This window comes from Mastacembelus armatus, chromosome 1, assembly GCF_900324485.2.
Source record: "Mastacembelus armatus chromosome 1, fMasArm1.2, whole genome shotgun sequence".
Classification (NCBI taxonomy): Eukaryota; Metazoa; Chordata; class Actinopteri; order Synbranchiformes; family Mastacembelidae; genus Mastacembelus; species Mastacembelus armatus.
This window is the reverse complement of record NC_046633.1, coordinates 22,084,376-22,096,916: the sequence shown is the minus strand read 5'-3', so window position 1 is coordinate 22,096,916 and position 12,541 is coordinate 22,084,376. Positions and strand designations below refer to the sequence as shown.

General features: G+C 42.8%; 1 protein-coding gene across 4 annotated transcripts in view; it reads left to right on the top strand.

The window, feature by feature from the left end:
* prkcaa (protein kinase C, alpha, a) overlaps window positions 1-12,541 on the top strand; it is a 124,956-nt gene that overhangs the window by 88,263 nt on the left and 24,152 nt on the right. For 2 of the 4 annotated variants that reach the window (XM_026304167.1, XM_026304166.1), the window contains exons 9-14: window positions 1,286-1,315; window positions 3,264-3,407; window positions 3,536-3,709; window positions 8,918-9,009; window positions 9,093-9,155; window positions 9,776-9,914. In XM_026304167.1, coding sequence (XP_026159952.1) covers window positions 1,286-1,315; window positions 3,264-3,407; window positions 3,536-3,709; window positions 8,918-9,009; window positions 9,093-9,155; window positions 9,776-9,914 — 642 coding nt within the window. The remainder of the gene's footprint in view (window positions 1-1,285; window positions 1,316-3,263; window positions 3,408-3,535; window positions 3,710-8,917; window positions 9,010-9,092; window positions 9,156-9,775; window positions 9,915-12,541) is intronic. The other 2 variants (XM_026304169.1, XM_026304168.1) reach the window with 1 other exon arrangement.

Sequence of the window (12,541 nt, the reverse complement as noted above, 5' to 3'; positions counted from 1 at the left end):
CTCTCCTCTCCTCTCCTCTCCTCTCCTCTCCTCTCCTCTCCTCTCCTCTCCTCTCCTCTCCTCTCCTCTCCTGTCTTGTGGTGTCATGTACCTTCACTCTTCACCATGTCTGATTATTTGTATGTGGTCCCAAACTACTGCAAATACATTCAATTTACTAACAATTTATTCTGAATGTGGCTTCAGTTTTTGTGTAGCTAATGAAAACAAATACAAATGAAAAGTCTAGAAACTACAGTATTCCAATATATGGGTGTTTGTACAGATCTAATAGATGTTCAGCCACTCCTCTTTTCTGCACCTGTGAAAATATAACTGAGGCCTTGAGAGAAGTGGGATAGTGTGAATCTTAGAGTCCAGGGAGTGTACAAAAGGTGGTCTTTGGTTTCACTGCTTCCTGTTCCTCAGAGTGTGTCAGATGATTGTTAGTAAATCCTGACAGTACACTGCTCAGAGTTCATGGCTCGATGTTTGTTCTGCATGTGTGTGTTTGTATTCTGCATCTGTCTTGCTTGTCTTCATTCGTGTGCTCATGTCACGTATCGATACAGATGTAACTAGAAGTCTGTGGACCTCCATGTCTCTCATCTTAGAACTGGCTTAAGCTTCATATGTGTCAAATTCTACCACTTCTGTGTCTCACTGTAACTATCGCTTACAATTCAGACTTAACAAACACAAGGACAGCAGACTGAAGAAGTATTCCACGCTTGGTAAATAGAGAGAAACAAGTCAACTGTGACCACTAGATGTCAGGATTGAGCTGCAATAAGCAGAATAATGAGGCACTGTGTGTGTGTGTGTGTGTGTGTTAGTCCTTATGTAGTGTGCTTGTGAGGTTTTTTTGTCACCTACAAACTGTCACCCTGCATCTTCTTCATACATGAAATTTTCTTTCCCACACCACCTCAATACGATCATGATTCTCAGTGGCATTTTTTTTTTAACTTCCTGGTGATATCAAATTTATTTTAACACAAGAATGATGAGATCACATCCTTTTGGTTTCTTGATCAGCTAAATAATATATGTCAGGTCACATCTATTTAGTAATTAGTTCAGTTTAGGTATCTTTATGTGTATTGTGCCACACTGTGAACTTGATGCAGCACTGGTAATGTGCTTACTATGCGCTGAGATCTGTAATTCTGTCTGTGTGTATGAGCTGTACTCCTATTCCCCTTCAACTGTCTGCTAATAAAAGTCAGCTGTTGTGGCTCACACCTATAAACAAGTGTACTAAGTGAGTCAGTCCTTTTGGCTCCCTTCTTCCCTGTGGTTTCAGGACCAAGCAGTTGTGGAAGACTCTGATCAGGTGCGTCTAAGAGGAAGGAAGTAAGGCTGCTGCCCGCTCCGCTCGGCCAGGCTCTTTTCATTGGCTAAACCTTACAGGTGTGCTGTGGTCTGGTGCGGTCTGCTCTGCTTGGCATTTCTCTGCTGCTCTCCCAGATTAAGAGCAGACTGTAGCCATTAACCAAACTAAGGCTTCTTGATTGTCTTACTTTAAGAATAGTTTGGAATTGTCTGAATTCAGTGTAAAATGAATGTCAGCTCGATTCATCAAGGTGAAACCTGATAAATCATAAATGATAATGATAAATTTTCATACTAGTCATATTGAATAATTCAGTTTTGTGTTATTTCCTGAGGATCACGCTAAACCAGATGAACTATGATGAAGATCATAGATTTCTTTCATGGAATATTTTAGATAACATAGGTTTTTCTCACCATATTGTATAACTGTTAGTGATTGTTTATACTAAAAGTATCTTTCATTGGCTCAAAGTAACTCCTGGTGAAGATGCAGTGGGTTGAGAGACTCAGAAAGGTTGTTATTGCCTTATTGGTTTCACAGATCTACAGGAAGAAATGTAATTTTTCCAGTCTTATACTCCTTGCTACAGCTAAACAAGAGGCTTTTTTTGTAGCGTGTGGATGTAGATTAGATCTGTGATATCAGGGGAGAGCATGACTTTGGATCTGTGTTTGGCCTTGGCTGAGTGTGAAACCTCCACATGGCAGTGTTGCGTGTGTTTTTGTGCAGAGGTAGGAATGTATCTAAAGTTACATTGTATTTGATTGTAGTTGAGCATCCTGACTGTAGAAATAGTTGTGCATTTTTCATTTTTCAGCATAATGCAACACAGTTTTCTAACAAGCTTCTTGAAGCATCTTGCCTTATTGGGAGATTAAGCATGAGAAGATTTTCTGCAAATCCAGATCAACCTCACAGGCACTTGTCAGCATCAGACATGCATCACATGCTATAGCCACAGTGTGGCATCTTGTTCTTCAGTACTCTATAAGTCCTAGTGAAAAATCATCAGAGCAGTTTCAAGGTTTGAGTACAATGCAAATAGCTTTTAAACTTTGCCTTTTCCGCACAATAAGATATAAATGATATGCTATAGAAACAACATAAGAATATCTACTGAAATACTTAATAGCAGTGATCTAGTTTAACCTCAGAATTATAATGTTAATAAGTGACCAGTAAAATAAACAGTTATCTTCATGGCTCAAAGCTACTACTGGTGTGACATTTGCTTAGTGTTTTTACTACAATATGTTTCAACCATGTCTCATGTATATTTTTTTGTTCCTTGTTTTATTAATTCATTTATTTTTTCCATTTAAAAAAATGTTCTGCTTTTATTTACTGTAATAGTTTGTCATCACTCAGTTTTACTGGTGTAAGCCAGCAAGGACAGTTGGCACTGAGGTTTGAATTCATTTTAATGAGAATTGCTTGTTATTTTAATAAGGCTTTAGGTATTTTTAGGTTAATAATTTGTCAACATGACATTTGTAAATAAATGTCAGTGTATCCTCTTGTCTGACATAGTTCAATAAATTTTATTAAATTGTATCTGTTCTAGTGAAGTTATTTTTCAACAGTGTCTACGCAGTCTCATTTCACCTCATTAATTTTGAAATTAGTTAGTGTGTTGTGGCTGCGTGTGAACACATGAGCAATGTGAGGGTGTGATCACATGTAGAGGATAATTGTTTAAGGGATGAAATTCAAACATGTGAACTACTGTATGTACATTGAAGTGGTGGTAAATGTTTAAAAAATCCAATCCAGGTAGGTTGGTCTGGAAGTGTTTTTTACATCACTGCCAGAGATGTCCACTTCAAAAAAGTTTCTTATAAGTTTATGATTGGTTCTTTTAAATTTGTGCTACATATATAACACATTTTCACATTTGAGTTTTTTAAAGATCTATTACACACATTGTCTTCTGTGCCCTGTGCAGAAAGCAAAGCTAGGCCCAGGAAAGAAGGTGATTGATGAAACAGACAACACCTGCTCCATCCAAGTGCCATCCAACAGCCTGGACCAGGTCAAGCTCAGTGATTTCTCCTTCCTGGCTGTCCTGGGGAAAGGCAGCTTTGGCAAGGTGAGCCAGTGGTGATCAATTCAAAAAAAAGAAATTGTATTTCTTAGTGTCACTGGAAACAAAGACACAATGCAATTAAAAATGTATCTTCCCCAATGTTCTCTCCCCCTCTTTCTGTCTTTCTAAAGGTCATGCTGGCAGAAATGAAAGCCACTGAAGAGCTGTATGCAATAAAGATCCTGAAGAAGGACGTGGTGATCCAGGATGATGATGTAGAGTGTACTATGGTGGAGAAGAGAGTCCTGGCCCAACAGGACAAGCCGCCCTTCCTCACACAGCTCCACTCATGCTTCCAGACTGTGGTAGGTAAAAATGCTGGAGGACACACAATGGGAAAAATTACTCCAGGTCAGGTCAAATTAATTTATGAAGAGGCTTTTAGCTATTCAGCTTAGTCATAAAGTGGTGTAGAGAGCAGCAGAGGACGTATATGAGAAGTACAATTTTAAAAAAAGAGCAAAGAAACGTTGGTTACGTATCATAACCCTAGATTCTGTGAGATCAGCCCTCTGGGCCATTGCTATGAGTCATATCCCCTCTTCACACCTGTGCACTGAAGAGAAATTCATTTACGCCCACCCAGGGTGGGTCCCCTTTGCCCAACTCCAACACTTGTTTAGATATGAGCTCTTGAAGTATTTCCAAATTCCCACCAATGACACAGCCAATAGATGAGAATTTGGAATTTCTTCATTCCCTTACTTCTCCTCATGAGTTGTATCTAGGTTGGTGCAACTGTGCTGCATTAATTCAACAATCTACAAGCTTTAATTTGTTCCTAGAATCATCCGCCCACGTCCAACACTTGTTTAGATAAGAGCCCTTGAATTATTTCCAAATTCCCACCTATGACACAGCCAATAGATGAGAATTTGAAATTCCTTGGTTCCCTGATATCTCCTCATGAATCATATCTAGTTTGGAGCATCTGCCCTACATTGATTAATCAATTGACAAGCTTTCATCTGGTTCTGGAATCATCCGCCCCCTTCACACTCCTGGTGAGATAAGAGCCCGTGAAGTATTTCCAAATTCCCACCTATGACACAGCCAATTGATGAGAATTTGGAATTTCTTCGTTCCCTCACTTCTCCTCATGAGTTGTATCTAGGTTGGTGCAACTGCGCTGCATTAATTCAACAATCTACAGGCTTTAATTTGTTCCTAGAATCATCCGCCCACGTCCAACACTTGTTTAGATAAGAGCCTTTGAAGTATTTCCAAATTTCCATCTATGACACAGCCAATAGATGAGAATTTGAAATTTCTTGGTTCCCTCATATCTCCTCATGAATCATACAGTGGGTACGGAAAGTATTCAGACCCCTTTAAATTTTTCACTTTGTGTCATTGCAGCCATTTTCCAAAATCAAAAAAGTTCATTTTATTTCTCATTAATGTACACTCAGCACCCCATCTTGACAGAAAAAAAACAGAAATGTAGAAATTTTTGCAAATTTATTAAAAAAGAAAAACTGAAATATCACATGGTCATAAGTATTCAGACCCTGTGCTCAGTATTGAGTAGAAGCACCCTTTTGAGCTAGTACAGCCATGAGTCTTCTTGGGAATGATGCAACAAGTTTTTCACACCTGGATTTGGGGATCCTCTGCCATTCTTCCTTGCAGATCCTCTCCAGTTCTGTCAGGTTGGATGGTGAACGTTGGTGGACAGCCATTTTCAGGTCTCTCCAGAGATGCTCAATTGGGTTTAGGTCAGGGCTCTGGCTGGACCAGTCAAGAACGGTCACAGAGTTGTTCCGAAGCCACTCCTTTGTTATTTTAGCTGTGTGCTTAGGGTCATTGTCCTGTTGAAAGGTGAACCTTCGGCCCAGTCTGAGGTCCTGAGCACTCTTGGAAGAGGTTTCCTTCCAGGATATCTCTGTACTTGACCGCATTCATCTTTCCTTCAATTGTAACCAGTCGTCCTGTCCCTGCAGCTGAAAAACACCCCCATAACATGATGCTCCCACCACCATGTTTCACTGTAGGGATTGTATTGGGCAGGTGATGAGCAGTGCCTGGTTTTCTCCACACATGCCGCTTAGAATTAACACCAAAAGGTTCAATCTTGGTCTCATCAGACCAGAGAATCTTACTTCTCATAGTCTTGGAGTCCTTCATGTGTTTTTTGGCAAACTCTATGCAGGCTTTCATGTGTCTTGCACTGAGGAGAGGCTTCCATTGGGCCACTCTGCCATTACGCCCCGACTGGTGGAGGGCTGCAGTGATAGTTGACTTTGTGGAACTTTCTCCCATCTCCCTACTGCATCTCTGGGGCTCAGCCACAGTGATCTTTGGGTTCTTCTTTACCTCTCTCACCAAGGCTCTTCTCCCACGATTGCTCAGTTTGGCTGGACGGCCAGGTCTAGGAAGAGTTCTGGTCGTCCCAAACTTTTTCCATTTGAGGATTATGGAGGCCACTGTGCTCTTAGGAACCTGGAGTGCTGCAGAAATTCTTTTGTAACCTTGGCCAGATCTGTGCCTTGCCACAATTCTGTCTCTGAGCTCCTTGGGCAGTTCCTTCGACCTCATGGTTCTCATTTGCTCTGACATGCACTGTGAGCTGTAAGGTCTTATATAGACAGGTGTGTGCCTTTCCTAATCAAGTCCAATCAGTTTAATTAAACACAGCTGGACTCCAATGAAGGAGCAGAACCATCTCAAGGAGGATCAGAAGAAATGGACAGCATGTGAGTTAAATATGAGTCACTGCACAGGGTCTGAATACTTATGACCATGTGATATTTCAGTTTTTCTTTTTTAATAAATTTGCAAAAATTTCTACATTTCTGTTTTTTTCTGTCAAGATGGGGTGCTGAGTGTACATTAATGAGAAATAAAATGAACTTTTTTGATTTTGGCAAATGGCTGCAATGACACAAAGAGTGAAAAATTTAAAGGGGTCTGAATACTTTCCGTACCCACTGTATCTAGTTTGGAGCACTAGATGGAGAGGGGGGAGCCCAGCGAGCGCTCTCTGTAGTGAACAGACAGGCTACGAATGACGTCACTCTGCGGTGCGTTCTACGTAACATGCCAGAGCGCGCAGCTTCCTCCGCGGACGCGTGTTGAGGGGGAAAGAAGCCCTCCAGCGTGATCACTCTAGATCTGAAAGAACTAGTGATGCATTTAGGCATGTATGCAGGGTTAGGACAGAACTGCCACACTGCGATCCTCCCTGATCTGATGACAGTCCGGGGATACTGATAGGGCCGACAGATCGCTGAGCCTCTTTGCGGAGGCTAACGTCAGCAGAAGAGAGGTTTTACCCGATAAAAAACAGAGAGGGACCTGCTGTAATTGTCTGTGAGCACGTGTAAAACCACTGCGTCCCATTGCGGAGCCAGGTGACATGCGACGGGGCGCTGCCTGTGCACTCCCCTCAGAAAACGCTTTGTGAGCGGGTGACTGAACTGAAATAGCCGCAGCATATGTTTTAATGGTGCTAAACGCCAAGTTTCTCTCCAGTAGTAACTGGAGAAAAGACGTGGAGATCGTGGAGAGAGGGCATGCAACGGAAGAAACGCCGTTCTCCGTGCACCATCTCTCAAACACGGCCCATTTAGCCCCATACGACGCTGTGGTGGACCGAGCGCCCCTTGTATGGTGGCGACGACGCCGGCGGAAAGCCCCAAACTCTCTAAGCGGTTCCTCTCAGCAGCTAAACCCACAGGTGCTGCCCTATTACCAAAGGCCTGACTATCACGCACCCTGCCTGCGACAGAGCATCCTCCCTCCATGGAAACTTCCAGGGGGAAACCACGATGCTCCAGGGCGGTCCGGAGAATCAGAATCTCTTGCAGATCCTCCTCCTGAACCCGGCCAGCAGCTGAGGGATCGGGGAGATCGGGGAGACATAGAGAAGGTAACGGGGCCAAGGCCGATGAGCAAAGGCATCTATCCCCAGCGGAGGGTTGTCCTTCACACGCAGAGAAAACCACAGGTCGCAGTGCGCGTTGTCACGAGCTGCGAAAAGATCCACTGCTGCGTGTCCGAACCGTCTCCATATCTGAGCCACCAGGTTTGGATGGAGACACCAATCCCCTGCGCGAGGACCGCTGCGTGACATGATATCCACGGCCACGTTGCACTCTCTTGTAATGTGCACCGCTTTCACAGAGAGAAAATGCTAGTTTTCTCTCCGTGGACAAACATGTTACTTTTCGCAGGGGATATGACCCATAGCGATAGCCCAGAGGGCTGCGCACCAATAACACAGAACAAACAAACCTGAATTAGATGACTGGTATGTGTGTGTGTGTGTGTGTGTGTGTGTGTGTGTGTGTGTGTGTGTGTGTGAGAATCTACAAAAACATGTCTTCATATGCATACATGTGTGTATTGACCTTGAGTCAATTATTAACAAGTGTGCACTCCATGTATTTTCCATGTATCCATGTATTTTCTGCACACAGGGACTTTGTCATGCACAAGTCTTAACCACTAAACACTAAGCTGTTGTACACACATACACACACACACACACCCACACACACCCACACACACACATAGATGTAATTTCTTGCATCCTGTCATTCCACTTACCTGTATGTTTACCACCTGTGGATTATATCATCTGGAGTCTTTTCATTGGAACCTTGAATAAGGGACTTTGAAGCTCACTCAGCAAGGACCTCTGTGGTTTTGAGACAGAATTGTTCCCCAGTATGGAAATGAAGAATGGCAGCCACATTAATAAATCATAACCCGCCCATTGCATACATTTTAGTCACCATTTAGACAATATGATAAAAGTGAATGGTTACTTTAATCAGGATTTCACTTGGTAATTCTACACAGCCACTGGTTACACGTTGGCAGCTGAACATTCATGATGAGTTAGAGCTCTCAGGGAGCCTGAGCTGAACTGTAGCAGCTGATTAGAGACGTAGCACCAGCCAGGCGACAGAGGAAATATGAAGAGACGCAGCTTGGCATCGCTAATAACATATTTATGAATACACACTCACACACACGCATGTTCGTTCTCCACAATAAACATACTCTCTTAAACAAAACCTACACTTTCACAACCATTAGCATTTTCACAATTTCTTTTTGTTGGAGTAATGTAATTTCTTTCCTGACCCATTACGGGTAAAATCACCATTTTGTCCACAAGATAAAAGACTATAAAGATGTGAGAGGTATAAGGCTAGACTTGGATTAGGCCACACTTGTCATGGGCTGTAAAGGACCAGCACTGTTAGACAAAAAGAATACTTCCTGACAGATGTCTGTGTGGAGTGTTTTCATTTCCATGAAGTGCTTTGTTGTGGATTTTTTAGGTCACCTTGTCATGGAAAGTGTAGTAGGAACGATGGAACGGCTCAGACAGCAAGGTTAGGGGAGTCTGCAACACTGAGCTGTATCTTTCTCTTCAGAGCTTTGTCAGTTTGTGTGCAACAGATGATGATGGTGATGTTGTTGCATATTATTTCCCTCTACCCTCCCCATGTGCCATCTGTCCCTAACTATTCCACATCTCTGTTTTTTTAACACAACAGGATCGTCTCTACTTTGTTATGGAGTATGTGAATGGGGGGGATCTCATGTATCATATCCAACAAGTGGGAAGGTTCAAGGAACCTCAGGCAGTGTAAGACATATCACAGATACAAGATAATTATCATTTCGGGTCAGATTGTGTGTCAGTCTGTTAATGTGTGATTGCTATTATAGGTTCTATGCAGCAGAGATTGCTGTTGGCCTCTTCTTCCTGCATAGTAAAGGAGTCATCTATAGGTGAGTGTTTACCAGTACAGACCACATACTGTGGCTACAGCTCAAATTATAGAGTCAGACATCCTATAGTGAAAGCTCTTCATAAAAACATGCAGCAGCAGCAACAAGTTTTTATTTGGAATAAATAGAAGAAATTGGTATTTAGCAGGGCAGCATGGTGGCTGAGTGGTTAGCACTGTTGCCTCACAGCAAGAAGGTCGTGGGTTCGCATCCCGGCCTTTCTGTGTGGAGTTTGCATGTTCTCCCTGTGCTTGCGTGGGTTTACTCCGGGTACTCCGGTTTCCTCCCACAGTCCAAAAAACATGCATGTCAGGTTGATTGGTGACTCTAAAATTGCCCGTAGGAGTGAGTGTGAGTGTGTGAGGTTGTCTGTCTTTGTGTGTCTATATGTGGCCCTGTGACAGACTGGTGACCTGTCCAGGGTGTACCCCTGCCTTCCACCCGAGAGAGAGCTGGGATAGGCTCCAGCAGATCCCCGTGACCCTGAACCAGGAAAAGCGGGTATAGAAGATGGATGGATGGATGGATGGTATTTAGCAGTAAAAGCCACCTACTGAAAATAATTCAAAAAGAAAAGTCAACAGCTCCACAGATGTTTTAAATAATGTCTGTTTCCTTAGGGATCTAAAGTTGGACAATGTGATGCTGGACTCGGAGGGACACATTAAGATTGCTGACTTTGGCATGTGTAAAGAGAACATGTCAGAGGGAGTGAGCACACGCACCTTCTGCGGCACTCCAGACTACATAGCCCCAGAGGTAAGTAAAGCTGAACGTGGAGAGACATGTGCGTGCATGTTTTGATGCATGAGGTCATCTCTGTCGCTGTCTGAGCCTGTGTCACCCTTGTGGATTCAGATTAAGGTCACTGCCTCAGGGCAGTTAAACACAGGAGGAGGACACACATGCATGCGCAAGTACTCTCTAATGACGTAAGTGTCCCAGTCAGACAGACACCCGGTGTGTCTGCTGGCAAGTCTACATTTATCCCAAATATACCAGCAGGGGTCTGTGTATTTCACTGAAGACTCTCCTAAATTGTTCTAAAAAATGTGAATAAAATCTTTACCTCAATGACCTTTAGTCTAAAGAGCATATCTGATGACACAGCAAGAAGGTTCCTGGTTTGAAACCCATCAGGGACCTTTCTGTGTGGAGTTTGCATGTTCTCCCTGTGCTTGTGTGGGTTTTCTCCAGGTACCCTGGTTTCCTCCCACAGTCCAAAAACATGTATGTCAGGTTGATTGGTGACTCTAAATTGCCCATAGGAGTGAGTGTGAGTGTGTGAGGTTGTTTGTCTCTATGTGGCCCTGTGATGGACTGGGGACCTGTCCAGGGTGGACCCCTGCCTTTCACCCAGAGAGAGCTGGGATAGGCTCCAGCAGGTCCCTGTGACTCTAGTTAGGAATAAGTGGGTCTAGATGATGGATGGATGGATGGATGGATGGAGTCTTATGGAACAAGCATCTGGTGTCAGCTTTTGGATGTTTACAATAAGCAATAGCCAGTGCTACAGACATAGTCCATCAGGGATAACCTTCTAGGTTCCCCTAGTAATAACTTCATTACACACTAAAAGCAGACAGGAAACTGGCACTGATGAAATGCTGTGCTTTTCCAACAAATGCAACAGCTTATTTCAGTGTTGTTATTGTGGAGAAATGTAAAGGCACATAGCTTTTATTTCACTGAAGTAGTTCATAGTTTGTCCAACAGCAGTAACTTAGTTTGTCCAACTCTGGCCATTATCACTTAGTTTCTGTTTAATGGTGAGCTGCTTTATTGATTCTGTGACAGACAGGGAGGTTAATTCTGCCCACCAATACAGGGTGAACATGCTGTGACCGTTCAGAGTCAGACTGACATTACTGCACCAGCCTGGGATCAGCAGGTGGTAGGAGCAGCTAATGTTTCCATAGCACTGTGGCCCAACCCACACATTTAATGTCACATGCATGATGTCATACAGTTACACAGGCACAGATTTCTGCATGCACTGTTAATATCAGAATGCCTACATGCTGTCAGTAGAAAACGAATCATGCAGCACATAGGTAGACAAGGCTGTTTGGCTTAAAAAATATTAAAAATAGTAAAAGTGTGTCAGAGAAATGAATGAATCAAAGGCATAGGAAAATATAGTCTTCATTTTACATTTTGTATTTGTCATTGAGATCAGAGATGCATTTTTGTACCATATCATTATACAATACAGTAACAGTAGCAGTTTGGAATCTATTCTGTTGGTAGCTGATAACCAGCATAAATGTGTGATGAGTGATGTGCTCAGTTCTCCTGGTTTTTGTAAAAAAAATCTTGTAAAAAGCAAAAGACAGTTACAAAGTTGACCTTCTGGAGATGAAGACATGAATGAGTTTCTCTACATCTTCCCTGGACATGAGACATCTAAGTCTTGATATTTGTATCAAATAATAAAATGCTGATTTAATATTGACCTTGACGTGACTGCTGAAGCTGATAATCAGAGTCAATAGAGACACCAACATTTCAATATTTAAGGTTTTGTCTTTTTAGATCTGGAATCAAACTGGTTGATAACTTTCAGTCTTTCTTTTTTGTTGATGGATACAGTTATTTCTTCCTTGTCTCAAACTCACAGCCCTTATTGAGCATGTTTCAAGTTTACGATATACACCAAAGAACCCCAGAGGGATCTATTCACATAAGAAGAGTGGTGAACACTTGCCACCCTGAATAAGAAAAATGTCTGCAATATACATGTAGTGTATGTTTGTGTTTATAGTGCGGTCCTGCTGAAATATAACCATGTTGGTGGGTTTGTGCATGTTTGTATCTCAGTATGTGTGAGATAGCTGTGAGAAATCTTTTCACGCGTCTCTTTCTCACCCACACCTGCCCACATGCTCACAACTCTGTCAGGGAGGAAGTACGTTTCAATGTAACAGTGTGTCTCCTGATAGTCAGCACACACGTGGCAAAATGCAGTAGTTTTCCCTGCAGCTAGTCCCCTCACTTAGACACATGCACACAGTTTTTGCTGTGTTTACTCTGACCTATATAGCCAGTCATTGGTAATTCTTGACTGGGAGGAATGCCCACAATAATGTGAATTTGCACCTCAGTGACTCTGGCACAGTGAGAAAGAGAATATGGAAGAGAGAGCGAGAGAGAGAGAGAAGGGAGAGAAGACAAGGAAAAGACAGATGTATGTGAGTTATGAGCAGACGATGATGGAAGGAAGCAAAGAAGACAGAAGTTGAAATGAGTTGCCTAATGATCACTTGGTGAGGCATTTCAGGAGAGCATTTGAGGACACTGAAATGTCAGACATGGGCCATTTCCCTCTATGCCCTAGTTGGTCTGGTCCCACTGTGGTGGTATCAGTAGACATGGGTGTCTACTGA